Genomic DNA, 18764 nt, shown 5'->3' on the forward strand with positions numbered 1-18764 from the left:
TTGTATCGTATCACACGGATCCGGCGTTTAAGGAGCCTGAAACCGATATTTTTTGAAACCGGGTCCCAGAGTGGATACATCTGAAACCGACACACTTGCGTTTTCGTGTGTACAGCCAATCCGTATATTTTGTGAAACAGTGATGTCATCACACCACGTTCCGCGCGGTAAAGACTAGAAGGGATACAACTACGGCCACTGGGCATGCGCACATCAATAGTGCGTCATTTAATTACTGTATTTGCATTATTGTAAGGGTAGGCGTTAATAAAACACAATCTGGTAAGTAGCACATTTATTTATTGTTATTTTATCGTGAGATTTCCCTTACAAAAAAATACTGCAGTTTTTTTAAGTAATACTGCAGTTGTTACATGTAGAAAATGCAGTTTTTTGGACACGAAAAAACTGCAATATTGCAGATTTACTGCAGTTTTACTTCAATGTACTGCATTTATATTGCATCTATACTTAATTTATACTGCAAATCTACCATTGTACTTCATTGTACTGCAGTTATACTACATTATACTGCAACTTTACTGCAGTTTTACTTCAATGGCCCTGTCCCAAATGGCACCCTATACCCTCACGGTCTTCCTCTGAGTCCGCACTTTCACAACGTAATGCAGAAGTGCACATCGAGGGCGCATATCGACCTCAAAGGGGGCGCTCGCAAGCACCTTTCTGAGACCTAAAATGACAAATGGGACACCCTACCGTCTCGTGGACTTAACGGACATGCGCACGCAGCGGCCATTGTAAGTCCACAAGACCGAAAGTGCACATGAAGAGTGCCATTTGGGACAGGGCCAATGTACTGCAGCTATTTTTTGTAAGGTTTTGCCTTACTTCTGACCGTTGCTGTACCCCTTCTAGCCACAACTCTTCTTCTCCGTTTTTAGTGTATCTCTGTGGCAGAATTACAGCGCCATATACTGGTCTGGCATGTATACTACATGGTTTTGAGTCAGTTTTAGTGCTCTTGTGTGTACGCAGATATTTCTTGAGACGAGGGGGAAAAAAAGATTGGATAGGGAAAGCTCTGGCTTCGTGTGGATGTGCCCTTAATAATATGTTTAATTTTCACATCTCTAAAGATACTTTTTCCACATTAAAAATCTCATATTCCCATCTTGTTAAATCAGCTGTATGTAATACTCACCACTCTTAGCTTGATGCTTGCGAAAGTAAATCAAACCAGCAGCTGCAGCAACGAGCAGAGCACCAACAGCTACCGCAACAGCAGCAACAGCAGCAGCACTTATTCCTGCTTCAGGATCTGAACCTGGAAGAGCTAAAGACAGACAGTCATTATTACTAGAGAACAAATGATAAACCATCCAGTACCAATATTTTTATTTGATATTTACAGCTTTTTACTTTGGTCATCAGTTATATGATATTGATTTCACTGATATATGGCAGCACCTTCTGGAGGAACAGCAGTAAAAACAGCATCACATCACTGTGAGACAATAGTGGAAACAATAGTGTTCACTTCAAAAAGGTTTCATTTTTACACATTTTTCTTGTTAATAACCTTAGACTTGTTTGTTTGAAGTGTTTGTTGTAACAATTGTGTCAATTAAAAAAAAAAAATTGAAATATTCTAAAGTTGCTCAAAGGACACTCACCAGAGACAGACACGCTGAAGCTCTTGACAGTAAAGACGTCGATGCTGCGACGATGACGACGACGGAAACTGGTGATCTCAAGTTTATAGAGTCCAGAGTCGTCAGTTCTGATGTTTGTGATGGTCAAAGATCCAGTCTGATTCACCTTCAGTCTGTCTCTGAATCTCTCATCACACTGAAAATCTGCACAGATCTGACTCTGATCTCCATTTATATTAGCAATAAAAGTACTATTAAAATACCACTTCATCAAATCATTTGGGTTTTTTATTTCACCAGGATCTAAAGTGACAGATTCTCCCTGCTTCACTGACTTTCTCTTCACTTCATCTCGTTCAGCAGCAGAAACACCTGAAACACAAACCAACAGATGATGGAGGAACTTGTTTTTGGTTTTGTTTTGTTTTTCAACCACAAAGAACTGTGAATATACAAACAATTGTGCATTTTAATTTCCTGAAAATCAGTAGAAACAAAATGAGTGACAGAATAAAGAAATAAAAGATGAATTGTGGTCAAAGAAATCACTGTTTAAACAGCCACGGAATGTAAAATGAAGTGGATTAAATGTTGATTATTAGCAAACAGACAAACACACAGAAAAAGACACATTCAGGAGAACAAACACTTTTTGGGAACTAGCTACATTGTATTAGCAATAAGTAAGTAAAGCCACTGTTTTTAAAGTAATCAAACTCACAGCGTCATTATAGTGTGCAACACTATAGATGTAGATGTAAAATTCTATTTATTTTCTACATAGGGGAATTAGTATTTTACTCAGCCCTCTCCTGTGATATATACACTTTTGCCAAACGTTTTGGGACGCCTGCCTTTACATGCACATGAACTTTAATGACATCTCATTCTTAATCCACATGGTTTAAAATGGAGTTGGCCCATCCTTTGCAGCTATAGGCTTTCCACAAGGTTTAGGAGTGTGTTTATGGGAATTTTTGACCATTCTTCTAGAAATGCATTTGTGAGGTCAGGCACTGATGTTGGTCGAGAAGGCCTGGCTCACAGTCTCAACTCTAATTCATCCCAAAAGTGTTCTATTGGGTTGAGGTCAAGACTCTGTGCAGGCCAGTCAAGTTCCTCCACACCACACTCACTCATCTTTGTCTTTATGGACCTTGCTTTGTGCACTGGTGAGCAGTCATGTTGGAACAGGAAGGGGCCATCCCCAAACTGTTCCCACAAAGTTGGGAGCATGAAATTGTCCAAAATGTCTTGGTTTGCTGAACCATTAAGAGTTCCTTTCACTGCCCAACCCCTGACAAACAACCCCACACCATAATCCACCATAAAATGGACTTATTGGACATGGAAACCTATCACAGTACCACGCTTGAGTTCACGGAGTTCCTGAGAGCGACCCATTCTTTCACAAATGTTTGTAGAAGCGTCTGCATGCCTAGTGCTTGATTTATACACCTGTGGCCATGGAAGAGATTGGAACACCTGAATTCAATCATTTGGAGGGGTGTCCCAATACTTCTGGCAATATAGTGTATAGATAATAACATTCTTTTCCAATTGTTATTCACAATGTTTCATGGGATTGTAGTTCACTCACTAAAGCTGTTAGGTAGACAGTCTTGTATCTTTGTTTAACGTAAACATTTATTATGCCTCAAATCAAAGTTTACAATGTGATTCACTTTGTAGCAGGTTGTTTTGGTTAATTGTTTATAACTATTTTAACAAAGACTTTTGATAGAGAAAAATAAGTAAAAAGAAAACGTTTCAGAAAAAAAAATGAGAAAAGGATTCTCAATTGCAACCTGTGTGTGGGTTAGTTCACCCAAAAACGCAAATTGCCCTATAATTTACTCACCCTCAAGCCACCCCAGGTGTATATGACTTTCTTTCAGTTATATAAAAATATCCTGGCTCTTCCAAGCTTTATGATTGGAGTGAATGGTATCCATGCAGTTCCAGGGGGTTAAGAAAGGCCTTCTGAAACTTTGTGACCGGTGTTTTGTTTTGCTTTATCCTTCTGTGTTCATCAATACATCATGTGTCGGGTCAGAGGTCACTCTTCCACTGGAATTATACTCGCGTACGGCTGTTACCGGAAGCCAGTAGACTGGTAATAGCACCAGACAAGACTAGCTGTTGACATGTTTCACTGGTTTTGAACACCAGACACAACAGATATCTATCGACAAGATCTGGCATCCGGGGTTGGATCTGATATTTCTGGCATGCCGTGGGGATTTCATCCAATCGAACAGTAGAGAGATGCTGCACAGATACAGTAATTCACTCTCTCTCTCTCATCATTCTCTCCACTCAAATGTATTCAAATAAATGTCATTTTAATGAACTACTTCTCTGAGTCTGATTTAAAGAATGCAGAATGCTGGATCTAATGACCCATAGCCAAAAATAACAGTAATTTTATGTTGCAAACATACAGTGGGGCAAAAAAGTATTTAGTCAGCCAAAAATTGTGCAAGTTCTCCCACTTAAAAAGATGAGAGAGGCCTGTAATTTTCATCATAGGTACACTTCAACTATGAGAGACAGAATGAGAAAAACAAATCCAGAAAATCACATTGTCTGATTTTTAAAGAAATGATTTGCAAATTATGGTGGAAAACCATATACTGGGGTTAAAATGATCACAAGAACGGTGAGCAAAAATCCCAGAACCACACGGGGGGACCTAGTGAATGACCTGCAGAGAGCTGGGACCAAAGTAACAAAGGCTACCATCAGTAACACACTACGCCGTCAGGGACTCAAATCCTGCAGTGCCCGACGTGTCCCCCTGCTTAAGCCAGTACATGTCCGGGCCCATCTGAAGTTTGCTAGAGAGCATTTGGATGATCCAGAAGAGGATTGGGAGAATGTCATATGGTCAGATGAAACCAAAATAGAATCTTTTTAAGTGGGAGAACTTGCACAATTGGTGGCTGACTAAATACTTTTTTACCCCACTGTAAATGACCGCTTTAATTTGTCAGTGCTAGTGAATGACCATGGTGCATGTGTAATAATCCATAAATAGGTATGCATTGCACGATTTGCTTCGGGTGGTTCTTTGGCTCCATGCCGTGCTTTCAAACAGTGTAATGCACACCTAGCTGATTTGAAACATGAATTAAATTACTCACCGCGGGCAGTAACATTGAAGATCTTTACAATGGTGCCGCTGTTGAACTGTACCTCATAAAGCCCAGTGTCTGAGGTCCTGATTTTTCTGATGGTCAGAGATCCAGTCTGATGATCCAGCTCCAGTCTGTCTCTGAATCTCTCATTACACTGATCATCCGAACAGATCTTACTCTGATCTCCACTGATTAAAGCCATGCGAATCTCATTAAAATACCATCTAATTCTGTCTTGTTTGTCTGCTTTAAGGTCAGTGTTTAGAGTGACTGAATCTCCCTCCATCACTGACACTTCATCAGTATCAGCACCAGACGCACCTGAGGAAGAAATGAACAAATAATCATAGTGGGACAGATTTTTCCTCTTTAATAAAAGAGCTAGTTTCACTAGTTAAACAGCAAATACATTTTTGATATCTCTTCTGGTGTCTGAGATGGTTAATTATAAATAATAGAATGATGTAGCAATTATGGGTGCAGACATAGTTAATGAATCTTCCAAATTATTCGATCAAATTAACATCCCCTTCACAAAGCCCAATTCAGCTACAGACCCCAGGAAATCGACCATCGATCACGAGAGAGATGGGGGCTTGATTCTGCCCGGAGCTACTAGTTGTTGATAACTAACTTCCTATGGACTCGTGACCAAAGCTTAGACAAAGAGGACAGAGGACTCGTTGTTAACACAAGACAAAGAAACAAACCAGATCTCTGTCTTTTTCAATGACCGGTAAATGAACTCCACGTGACAGCTAAAACTCCAAGCAAGCTCACAGAAACTGTTAGCTTATGGAGTGCATCAAATAACTGATTATTGGACTTTCATTCAAATAGCCTTCGACATAGCTTGTAAGTGTGTTTACAACTGATACACGTGACTATTATGCATGTATATAACTCCCAATTCATGCAATTATGTAACTATTGAATGAGCGGATGAAAAGGCATCGTGTTTGATACCGGTGTGTTCGTATGGGTATAATCCAACAGATGAGCTGAATGAAATCTTTATAGAATTGATTATGTCCTTATACGTAGTAAGAAATTAGGTCTAAATTTCCTCTCTGCTTAAGAGCAGGAAACTCAATTACTATAGATGACCCAATTTTATGGGAGGGGTGGAGACACAGTCACCCCTGAAGCCTAATTGGCCAGAACCCATCCAGGGGATGGGCAAATATTTGAGTTTAATCTCAGAACACGAACGAAGAGTTCTGTTCAAAGTTCAGTTGAGTTGAGTTCAAGTCAGCTCAAGTTCGGTTCCAGTTCAGTTCGAGCTGGTTCGCGGCCTGTTCGCAGTTCAGAGATGAGCTAAGTCCTAGCAGTTTGACCCGAGTAGAGTTCTGAACGGAGAGCTCCCAGGAGACGATCTGACGATCATAACAGACCGACATCAGAGAAAATTGGTTAAACAACGATTTAATTCAGGCCATCTGTCTTTCTCTCACTTTCCTTTCTTTTACTTAAAGTTTATTTTATTTCCGTTATGTCTCGGGTTCTGTTAAGTTTCGCTGCAAAAGCTTCTCAACAACGAGTCTCCAACCGCGCGCTTCAACTTCAAACAACGCCCACAAGACTTTCATCCAGCCGCCAACACGCCACGTGATTGGCTTCCCCAGACGTCGACCAGACCTTCAGCGAATCAAAGATCCTGGAAAACCCCTGTCCAGCCAGGAGAAGGGAATCCCCCTTGTCAGACGACACACGAGACATAAACGCAAGTAATGCCTCTTGATTCTGAGCTGAACTGGTGCATTAGATCAAATGTATTAACCCTGCCTAAGAAACGATAGGTTAAATTACTGATCAATGGTTTCTTCAGGTCATGTGTCATAAATGTGTATATTGCTTAGGATTTCATAATTTCTTTCTCTTAGAACTTATTCTTTCCTCACCTTCTTCCTTTCTGCAACGTGTGAATGTGCGAGTGCGTGTGTTTATGTTAGATATTAGTTTGATGTGTTAGAGTAATCAATAAAGTTCCGTTTGTATTCAAAGATAACTGTTCTTGTGTTATGTGCTTATCAATTTAATGTCTTGAACTGCTGATCTAAGTTACCTGGCTGTTAAATAGTGTTTCACTATTGTTCGGATATTAATATCCGCTGCAGAGTTGATATTTACGGCCCGTTCAAATGAACACTGGAAGAGTCATTTGCTCGGCTGTAAAATAGACTCTCAAAATTCCCTATATGAATTCATCAATTCATTCATTTGAGCTAAATATACATGTTTCCCTTTAACAGAGACCCCTTTAAGTTCTTACATATCGGCGGACGACTAAGTTAAGGTGTAAACATTAATTCTGAATTATTAATAAATTATAGTGTCATTCGAGTCTTTCCTTTTAATTCAGTTCCCCGTTGAGTTATTATTTTATCTGACTCATAGTCGCTACAATGATCTAATTATTAACACAGGCAGTGTTAAAGGTGCACTATGTAACTTTTCCGTCCACTAGAGGTCGCCTATTCAAAACAAAGGCATAGTTTGATGACGCCACATTTGAGCGTAGACTCTTGGGACATGTGGTCTTCACCTCACACACACAGCCGGTGGAAAAGAATCGGGATAGGACTCGGGCAGAAATCATGTTCATGAATGCGATTATTAACATAACTGTAGTATGAAGCAGAGCAGGAACGTGTGTTGTGGAGCTGAGCAAGGCCACTGGAGCGATTGTTAATAAGATGAACTTAAAGCAGCACTAGGTAACTTTTCAACCTTTATAATATATTTTCAAGACTCTTGTGATGATACATCGACTTACAAAAGGTTGAATGACACGTCTGCCATAGCCTGACGGGGTCTGTATCGTTTTTAATCGTACTTTTAAACTTCGGGTTTCGGGTAGTAACCCGAGAAAAAAAAGAACTACAAAATTTGACCGCTTTACGGCATATACGTCACTTCCAACACCACCCCCACTTCCTTAAATTCGGACGTTCGAACCCAACTATCGTTTGTTTGCCGAATGTTATAGTCATGGCCGAAGCAGCACAGAAAAATAAGAAAGCAAAGGTTTTGTCGGAGGAAAGCAAAAAGAGGAAACGAGAAAGTCATCGGATTAAAGGCAGGACGAGGATTAACATTGGGCCAGCGTTTGCTCGTTGGCGTGAGCTGAAGGATGAGGGGCTACATTCTTGCAAGTAAATACGTAAGACGTACAAAATCATATTTTAGGATACCTAACATGTCTGTGATATTGGTTTATTTGTCTTGCCTCAAGCTATAATGCAAATCGATTTTTCAAATTTGCAGATTCATCTATGGTAGCTTGATATTATAATATTGACGATATATGGTTATTACCTACCACTCAAACATTGAATTGAAGTATCATATAGATTCTGTAAAATGGGAACCAATAGACTAGGCTACTATAATGACGCTGGCTTGTAAACGTGAGCATCGCGATCATTTGGCGTTTGAAAAAAAATATAACCCATGAAATTATATTCATATGACATGCTGAAACATATGCCACTGTAACGTTACCTGGGATGAAGACATTTCACACGTGACGCAAGCAGAACACCTGCATGTGAACTCCTGCAGTGTTCAGGGCTATCATGGTTGTCATGTCAATAAATGCACGTGCGATGCATCCCCTGATGTAGAATGACAGTTTACGACAGTAGTAGAGGACAATACTGTTTCCCAACTGTAGGGGGACCCCGAGAGCAAAAACTACCTAGTGCTGCTTTAACACATGCCTCGGGAGCAGCGGGACTTTTATTATGCCACAGTCGCAGGCGCCACTGTTCCGTTCAAGAGTATGAGGTAACGCAGCTCTGTTTATCAGATACATCTGAGTGTGTTGAAAATTATGTTATGACGTTACTCTGTGCGTTCGCTCTGCGGCTGCTATGACTCTTGTTGCACACTGCAGTGAGAGCAAAGCGTTCCCTTACGAGAGTACTCTCGTATTGCGTTTTGCTAAAACGCTAGGGGGAATTCCTTTCCTCGAGATATTGAAGCAAATTTTTATCCAAAAATACCATGTACACGCAGTGCAGCTGCACAACTCTCAGCAGGAAGCAGCTGCGTGCTGATTGGCTGTGCCGCTGCAACTGCAGCAACCTATAGCGAGACCGTGGGGCGGGACAGACCAATCAGGTCCTTCCAAATTCCCGCCACAAGGGGCAACAGAATTTGCATAGCCAAGGGTATATAAGACCCACTCTCGCAAGGTTAGTCAGATTAATTATTCTTCAGCGACTTGCAATCGTTGAGCTCCGGATCGAAGCCTGCCGTCGACACGCACCCAGCGGAATTCCCTGCAGCCCTGAGGACGACGGATTCCAACCTGGTCTCCACCTTCAGCCGCCTGCTGTTCCAGCTGAGCCATCCGGCGTTAAAATATCCTTTATACTATGTTTATGTGTGTTTATGATGTGTGCGTTGCTGCCAACGCCACTTCTAAGAGCTTCTAGCTCTCCACCTCTCTTCTCTCGTGCCTGCCGCGTTACGCCGCGAACAGAGAACATTGGTCCTCCGCCGCTTCAAATAAAGCCGAGGACAGACGGAGCGCTCCTCTTCTCTCGTTCCGTCGCGCTGAAATGCGCCGCGGACAGAGAATGGGATACCCCCCGCCGCTCTATGGCGCCGCGGGCATACGGAGCTCTCCCTTTCTCTCGTTCCATCGCGCTGAAATGCGCCGCGGACAGAGAATGTGATACCCCCCGCCGCACTGATGACGCCGCGGACATACAGAGTTTCACTCCTTCCTCTCTCATCCCCACCGCTCTAAAATGGCCGTGGACAGAGAACGTTATATCCCCGCTGCGAACATACAGAGCTCTCCCTTCCTCTCATTCCGTCGCGCTGAAATGCGCCGAGGACCGAGAATGTTATATCCTCGTTGCGCTGATGACGCCGCGGACATATGGAGCTCTCCACGCGCCTCCCTCTCTCTCCTCCGCCGCTCTAAAATGGCCGTGGACAGAGAATATTATTCCCGCCGTACTAATGGCGCCGCGGGCATACGGGGCTTTTCACTCGCTTCTTCTCTTACTCCGCCACCCTGAAATGGCCGCTGACAGAGAATGTGATACTGCCGCCACGCGGATGGAAGATGTGCACTTCTACACACGAGTGAACTCAACATAAGCTCTCCTCACTCTTCCTTCTCTCTCGCCCCGCCGCCCTGATATGCCGCGGGCAGAGAATGCTAGAGGAGAGACATGCGAACTCAGGCTGCTGGATATACCGAGAATGCGCTTACGTCACAGCCGTTCTCGCTGCAGCGCGCGCTTGCTGCCAAAGGTAAACAGCCTTATATGGCAGTGCGCGCTCTCTGCACAGCGCGCATTCGCTGACTAGAGCGCGTCATAACACGCGCTCTCCGTCTAGAGCATAACGATGTCATAAAATGGCTGCCTAGCTTGCGCCTTTTTTCCCTCAAATATCACTTCTCCCAGTTCCCCTATTCAGGCGGCTGGAGTGGTTCAACACTGTAGGTAATGTGTCCACTACATAGTGTGCACTCCTGCATAAGCACTGTTAATTCAGTGCCACAAAATCACTCAATAAACCTGATATTCTCCCAGTTCCCTTAGTTCAGGTGACTGGAGATGTAACATTGCAATAACTAGCCTGTGGCCAAACATGCTCAGTTGCACATTGACGCTGTTATGCGTTTACCTCTGTGAATTCGCTCGCTGGCGTACGCCGCGAATACTCTAATGTAGTGGCGCCCATTATACAGTGCACGCCACCACACATTATTTACAATGAATCAGAGCTTTTCTAGTGGCTAGGTAAACGCGCACCTGCAGAGCACGCGCTATCCATTAGCCCTGCCGCTAACGTGCACGTGGACTAATCCGCAAGAATGCGTCCACTTTAGAGTAACACTATCTAAACACAGTGTTACGAGTTCATCTGTAGGCAGGTGCCAACATCAAAGTTGTACCCCTACACTCAAGCACTTCCCTATGTTCCCCAGCTCCCTGCACTCAGGCGGCTGGAAACATTATTCCTACAATCGAAGAGCCCGCAAACAAACGCGCTCGCCTGTACACATGCACCATTTCCCCGGCGACACAAAGCGTTCGCCGCTATTCTGCGTTCTCCGGCCCCCTGCACTCAGGCGGCTGGGAACACTATTTCCCTATTTACTATTTATGAGCCCGTGAGCAACGTGCCCTTCTGTACACAAACACAATCCCCTTGGTAAGCGCCACTTCCAAGGCGACCCAATAAGGCGTGCGTCACCATTCAGTGCACGCCGCCTCTCACAGTGCTACTAGCACAATGCATCCGGGCTAACAGGTCCCTGTTATTCAGTGACCCGCCCCACAAATTAATTCAACCCTTGGCTTCGATAACAAGGTTACTCGCTACAGTTCGCTCACAGACCACCGTGCTTTCGCACTGTGGATGAGACAGCGATGAGAAGCGACATGAGTCACGTGCTTCGAACCGAAATATCAAACTGTTAAATAAAGGGAGCGGTGGAAACCGTGCACCCCTCACAGAGCGAGTCAGGCTTTTAAAGTCGCTACTTCCTTGTGCCAAAAGAAGGGTGGTGGTCTCAGGCCATTCTAGATTTCAGACATCTGAACAAAGCCCTTATGAAGCGCTCGTTCAGAATGTTGAGAATGAAACAAATCCTGGCGCACATTCGCCCGGGTGATTGGGTTTTCACTGTGGATCTAAAGGATGCCTTTTTCCACATACAAATAGCCCCTCATTACAGGCCATTCTTGAGATTCGCCTTCGAGGGGAAAGTTTACCAATACAAGGTGCTACCTTTTTGGTCTTTCTCTGACTCCCCGCACAAAGTGCATGGAAGCGGCGCTAACCCCGCTGAGGCTTCGGGGAATGAGAATTCTCAATTATCTCGACGACTGGCTCAGAATAGCTCAGTCAGAGATACAGTTGTTAAACCACAGATCTTGGCTTCTCAACCATTTAGAATGCTTGGGACTCAGAATCAACGTGGCAAAGAGTTTATTGTCTCCCACACAGAAAGTTTCGTTTCTGGGAACAGTATTGGACTCACTGCAGATGAGTGCGCGACTGACGTCACAGCGCGCGCTCTCTGTTCAGAACCGAGCGGTTTCCCTCAGGTCCGGTGCACGCATTCCTCTCAAACACTTTCAGAGGATGCTGGGTCTCATGGCCTCGGCAGCGCTAGTTCTCAGACTGGGTCTGTTGCACATGCGCCCCTTACAGCACTGGCTGAATCGCCGCGTTCCAGCTCACGCATGGCTCTCGGGCCGATTGCAAATTAAGGTTGACCACAGCTGTGTGTTGGCTCTGGCTCCTTGGAAAAATCTCGTCTGTTACCAGACGGGCGTGAATTTGGGCACTGTTACGAAGTGGAAAGTTATCTCGACAGTTACATCCAACCTAGGTTGGGGAGCCCTTCACGAGGGCAGGCCAGTCTCCGGTCTCTGGTCAGACTCGGAGAGGAGCCTTTACATAAACTGTCTAGAGATGAAAGCGGTTACGCTATCGCTAAGAGCTTTCCTTCCGTACATAAAGCACCACCATGCCCTGGTCCGAACGGACAGCAGGTCGGTGGTAGCCTATATAAATCGCCAAGGCGGTCTGAAAATTATCGATCTGCACACAATGGCGGAAGAAGTCCTAATATGGGCAGAGCACAATCTGAGCTCGCTGAGAGCGACTCATGTGCCAGGCATTCTGAATTTGGGTCCGGACATGCTGTCCAGGTGCAATTCAGACAATTGGGGCAGTTCTTGGAGAGGCAAAAGTGGATCTTTTCGCCTCAAAAGACTATGCTCAATGCCGAATATAATTCTCCAAGCACAAGGATGCGTTGGCCCACGAATGGCCCAACCTTCCTCTTTATGCTTTTCCCCCAATCTCAATGTTACCTCAGGTCATAGAGAGGATCAGGGAGAGCAAATGCGCTGTGTTTTAATAGCCCTGCTTTGGAGAAATCAACCTTGGTTCTCACTGGCCCATCAACGGGTACATGAGAACCTCTCCGAAAATGTATTGAATACTATTACTGAAGCTAGAGCTCCCGTGACCAGGCGGCTCTATTCAGGCAAATGGTGAAAAAGACTGTGTAAAGCGCGAAGTCTGACCCCACATGATTGTGAAGTGTCAGAAGTGCTTACATTTTTACAAGAGCTTCTGGACGCGGCTCGTTCCCCCTCCACGCTCGAATTTATGTGGCTGCTATAGCAGCGTATCACATTCAAGTGAACGGACTGTCACTAGGAAAGAACGATCTCATTGTTCGCTTCCTTAAAGGGGCTAGAAGGCTTCACCCACCTCGCCCCCCTTCAGTCCCTATATGGGACCTGTCCACGGTCCTGGATGCCATGAAGAGCTCTGCATTGAGCCTCTACATTCGGTGAGCTTAAAGCTCATGTCACTAAAGACCGCTTTTCTGCTGGCGATCGTGTCAGTTAAGCGAGTGGGTGATCTGCACGCGCTCTCTGTGAGCGCCTCGTGTCTGGAATTTGGGCCAAACGACTTCAAGTCGTCCTCAAACCAAGACATGGATATGTACCTAAGTGCTTTCAACTCCGTTCAGAGCACAGGTCATTCTCTCTTCAGCACTTTCATCGTTGTTAGATGAAGAAGATGCTAATTTGCTCTGTCCTGTCAGAGCGCTGAGAATATACATAGAGCGTTCCGCTGCTTAGGCAACTGAACAGCTCTTTGTGTGCTTTGGCGGCTGCACCCGAGGGTACGCGGTTACAAAGCAGACCTTGTCACAATGGATAGTGGATGCTATCTCGCTGGCTTATGAGTCTAAAGATCTCAGCTGCCCTTTAGGCATCAAAGCCCATTGTACTAGAGGCATGACCTCTTCGTGGGCTTGGTCTACTGGCATTTCTCTGTATGATATCTGTGCGGCGGCAGGCTGGGCCTCCCCGTCCACTTTTATCAGATTTATAATTTAGATGTCCTGGCCTTATAGGCTGGGCTTCTTGCTGTGTACAGATTTAACCCCTTAAGGCTCGAAAAGGCCGGTGTGGGTTAAATATTGTATAAGTCATAGCACATTCCTTATACGGCTCGAATTATCTGGCCATTCATTATTCCTGGCCCGACTATGTCTGGTCTATACATTATATTATTACACGTATATCGTGTTCATTCTCATTAAGGGCCCGACTCAGGTCTGGCTCATTCTGAATTATTGATATCATATTACGGGCCCACCTAGGTTGGCCTGGGTTTGGTGTCGTCGGCTTTAGAGCCGTTAAGCAAGCACAGCGTTTTGCATTGGTCCCCCTAGCGTTTTAGCAAAACGCAATACGAGAGTACTCTCGTAAGGGAACGTTTCGGTTACTAACGTAACCTCGGTTACCTAAGAAGAGGGAACGAGTATTGCGTTTTGCTTGCCGTGCTTGCTCACTTGCTCAGGAGTCGCTTCAGTCGATTAACCTGACTAACCTTGCGAGAGTGGGTCTTATATACCCTTGGCTATGCAAATTCTGTTGCCCCTTGTGGCGGGAATTTGGAAGGACCTGATTGGTCCGTCCCACCCCACGGTCTCGCTATAGGTTGCTGCAGTTGCAGCGGCACAGCCAATCAGCACGCAGCTGCTTCCTGCTGAGAGTTGTGCAGCTGCACTGCGTGTACATGGTATTTTTGGATAAAAATTTGCTTCAATATCTCGAGGAAAGGAATTCCCCCTAGCGTTTTAGCAAAACGCAATACTCGTTCCCTCTTCTTAGGGAACCGAGGTTACGTTAGTAACCGAAACGTTTCTGCAAAATAAAACCGGAAACCGAGGGTAATGCAGATATGACGCAATCGACAGGCGACTCCCTCACACGTTCCAGTTCCTTGGTTAAAATAGCAATTATCTCATGATTTACAAATAGTTGGAAACATTTGGGATATTGTAAATTCTCAACTGAACAAAATATATAACACTGGCCTAGCGGTTTTTGGATATTTGACTGAAGAAATGTTACATAGTGCAGCTTTAATCTAAACTGGACCATTGAAAGACTTACTCACCAAAGACAGTAACATTAAATATCTTTGTCGTAGTGTTTTCTCTAGAGATGGTTAGTTTATATTGTCCTGAGTGTCTGATTCTGGCGTTTCTGATGGTGAGAGATCCAGTCTTGTGGTCAACCTGCAATATGCCTCTGAATCCAGAATCATCGGTGACAAAAAATGAGGTCAAATCGGCCATTCTCGTTATTTGAGATATGACAGAGTCTTTCGGTCCAAACCTCCACATTATTTTATCATCATTTTGTATTTCAGTAAGATGAGTGTGTAGAGTGACAGAATCCCCCTCCATCACGGCCTCCGTTTCATTCGTCTCTGAACCAGACACACCTAGAGCAGAAACCATTAGTTTCACAGATCAAACTTTTTCTGCTGTCAGGAATTTTGTTCAAATGATACAATTCATATAAAAAAAGCCATTTTCACTGGGTATAGTAGAATTGGTTGGACCTTTTAAATTAACAAATTCCAGAAGTAATACAGTAGGAATTATAGCAAATGTGTTTTTTATGGATAAACTGTGTAGGGATCATGCTGGATGTCCGTGTGAATGTGATCTTTCAAGCAGGTGTCCGATTAAAATGTGATTTGCCATATAACCTAACAAAATCACATTTGCCACATTATTTGTAAATGTTGGAACAACCACACTTATTTTAAAGGGGTCATGAACTGTGAATTTTTTTTTTACATATAAGAGGTTATCATTCTAAAAGAATATCCTGTATGTTTCAGAACTGAAAATGTCCTTGTTAGTCCAAAAACAGATTTTATTGTAACCCAGCCCAGCAAATGACTCATTGTATGAGGTGAAAGACCGCCTATGCAGAAGAAGATCAACACCTACTTCATCATTTCAACTTTGACCCCGCCCACTGGTGTGTTAGTGAGATGACGAGGAGAGAAGAGCGATACAGGATCACTGGACTAAAAATAACATTCCCTTCCAAAGGATCCTAATGTTAGGAATGAAGTCTCACAGTAGCAAATCACAGCAGTAGGCGTTAACACTGATGTCTCACAGCAGCCAATCACAGCAGTGGGCGTTAATGCTGAAGTCTCACAGCAGCCAATCACAGCAGTGGGCGTTAACACTGAAGTCTCACAGCAGCCAATCACAGCAGTGGGCGTTAAGACTGAAGTCTCACAGTAGCAAATCACAGCAGTAGGCGTTAACACTGATGTCTCACAGCAGCCAATCACAGCAGTGGGCATTAATGCTGAAGTCTCACAGCAGCCAATCACAGCAGTGGGCGTTAACACTGAAGTCTCAGAGCAGCCAATCACAGCAGTGGGCGTTAAGACTGAAGTCTCACAGTAGCAAATCACAGCAGTAGGCGTTAACACTGATGTCTCACAGCAGCCAATCACAGCAGTGGGCGTTAATGCTGAAGTCTCACAGCATGCAATCACAGCAGTGGGCGTTAACACTGAAGTCTCACAGCAGCCAATCACAGCAGTGGGCGTTAACACTGATGTCTCAGCCAATCACAGCAGTGGGCGTTAACACTGAAGTCTCACAGCAGCCAATCACAGCAGTGGGCGTTAACACTGAAGTCTCACAGCATGCAATCACAGCGGTGGGCGTTAACGCTGAAGTCTCACAGCAGCCAATCACAGCAGTGGGCGTTAACACTGAAGTCTCACAGCATGCAATCACAGCAGTGGGCGTTTACACTGATGTCCCACAGCAGCCAATCACAGCAGTGGGCGTTAACACTGATGTCTCAGCCAATCACAGCAGTGGGCGTTAACACTGAAGTCTCACAGCAGCCAATCACAGCAGTGGGCGTTAACAGTGATGTCTCACAGCAGCCAATCACAGCAGTGGGCGTTAACACTGATGTCTCACAGCAGACATGCCCCTTCAAACCTAGCGTTAAAAAATCTGAGGCTAAAATCAGGGTAGGAAAAATGCCTTAATTAAGCCAATTTTTTAATTTAAAAATCATACTAACATTATAAGCGCACCACAGGAAACATTATAAAACAATACAACAATGCAGTTCATGACCCATTTAATGTGTCGCTAAATAACAGAAGACAAAAAAAATCCCAGTTGCGCAGATGGGGAATGTTCTAACACTGGGTGCCTCGCTAATACAACTGTGCTTTTCCATACAGTTACTGATGCAGTTGGCATAATTCCATTTTATGAATTTCTATTGAGAAACCACAGGTGAATAAAGACTGAGAGGAATAACCTGAATATTCAGAAATTTGTATTGTTAAAAATGTACAGCATACTGGCTGGTCTATGTGTCTCCTGTTATGCTTGATGTGCTATCTTGGGATGCTAGAGGGAGGGGAGGGGAGTGTTGTGTTCAGCTCTGTGTTTTTCTGAATGTTTGAATGTGTTTCTTCATCTATTTGCCTGCATTGTTTTGACCTATGATGTAGGCCTACAGCTGTGTTTTGCAGTTTGTTTATTGTCATACTCTAAAATTATTTTATTTTGAATTTCTAAACGAAGAAATGCTAATATTTTCTATGTAAAAAAACTGGTCTTTTATTAGACCAGATAACATAAGATGCCTTATTGTTATAATGTGCCCCTCCTCATATGTCACAACATTGTCACATTTCAATTCCATTCTTTTGCCATACATAATGAAAGAAGTAGGCCTATACACTGTATTAATGAAACAATATTCGTACCAGACGTGTGAAATTAATTGGGGTGGGGGAAATACTCTGAACCCTAGATTTACACACTGAGAAAGAATAAAAGCGTCAGGATGTGCTCTTTCCTAATGTTGGAAAAAGCACATTATTTATAAATGTTGGTAATCATTATTAGACGTATGTGTCTGTTTCTACGACATTTCCCGTGGTTTTAACGACTGCGTAGGTAATGCGGTGTCTGAAATGAAACCGAAAGATAAACAGAAATCCATTACTCACCGTCCATGAACAAGCACAGAAAGAGCAATATCATGTTCTGCATGTTAGAGCTGTGTAGAGTCTGAATGAATAAAGATGATCTAGATTATTGTTTTTGAACAGATGTCGAGCCGAATTTCGAACCCCTCCCTGACAGAATTCCGAACCCCTCCCTGACAGAATTCGACCGTATGCCCCCCGCGTGCACGCGCATGACGTTATTTGTTTACATCGCTGCGACAACTTTTGCGTCTTAAAAAAATGATGCTGGTCGCTGTTCACAGCCATTGAGATGAATGGTGAAAAGTCTCAATCAATCTGAAGGTTTTTTTTTTTTTTTTTTCAAAATCTCCTTTTGTGGTCCGAAAATAGAAGTATATGCCCTGATGCCAGCTGGGCGAGTAAATGATTACTTAATTTTCATTTTTGGGGGAACTACCAGTAGGCCTATTTGTCCTTTTATACATTGTATAATGAAACTAATGATACATTTCAGGACCCTGCCTCACACATTTTGTTTTTAAACATTTATTTTCTGCCAGAATTTCTTTGACTGTTTGTTTTCACTCTTCGGAATTTATGCACGCCCATATTGTTATTGTATTGTTTGACATGTTGTTGCTCTGTATTAGTTTTGTTTAGCCTATTGGTTCACAAATAGCAATTCAGAAACTCAACTGAATGTTTTATTTTTATGTTATCATATGGAAATGTTTCTACCTTTCTTTATTAAACATTGATCCTTCTATGCGCTCCATATAAATTACTATTGTCTGTTGTTGTTTTTTTATTGTTTTTTTTTTTTTTTAACAATATATCATTATACAATTATATACAATATCACACATATGATTGGCTGGATATGGTAAATGTATCACAAATCACATCAGCGCTCTGTAGTGTCCAAAGGATGATCACATCTCTCTCTAAAAATTTTATCTCCATTTTCCCGATAGATGGCGCCATACACACGAGTCTCATAGAAGATGCAATACCCCTTGCAACCCCTTGAACAGGGGTGATTCACAGATATTTTACTTGTGTTTTCTTTACTTTTATATAGGTATCTTTGCATGCTTTTTTCCTTTTTTCTCTCTTTTTTTCCTCTGGCTGTTGTTCGTGTTCTTGTTCTCCCTATTGGTGCTATTCATCATGT

The 18764-nt window shown here is 43.4% G+C and overlaps 1 protein-coding gene across 12 annotated transcripts in view; it reads right to left on the minus strand.

Annotated features, from left to right (window-relative positions):
• LOC307120609 (uncharacterized protein) overlaps nt 1-17965 on the minus strand; it is a 34546-nt gene extending 16581 nt beyond the window's left edge. For 3 of the 12 annotated variants that reach the window (XM_079807726.1, XM_079807729.1, XM_079807728.1), the window contains exons 1-5: nt 17630-17763; nt 14726-15055; nt 4763-5077; nt 1638-1988; nt 1166-1297 (exon numbers count right to left, since the gene is read on the minus strand). In XM_079807726.1, the coding sequence (XP_079663852.1) occupies nt 1166-1297; nt 1638-1988; nt 4763-5077; nt 14726-15055; nt 17630-17672 (1171 nt within the window). In that variant the 5' untranslated portion in view covers nt 17673-17763. Of the gene's footprint in view, nt 1-1165; nt 1469-1637; nt 1989-4762; nt 5078-14725; nt 15056-17629 lie in introns of those variants that run through there. The other 9 variants (XR_013815822.1, XR_013815823.1, XR_013815824.1 and 6 more) reach the window with 9 other exon arrangements.
• Between the last annotated feature and the right edge of the window lie 799 nt (nt 17966-18764).

Source organism: Gobio gobio, assembly GCF_949357685.1.
Source record: "Gobio gobio genome assembly, chromosome: 24".
NCBI lineage: Eukaryota > Metazoa > Chordata > Actinopteri > Cypriniformes > Gobionidae > Gobio > Gobio gobio.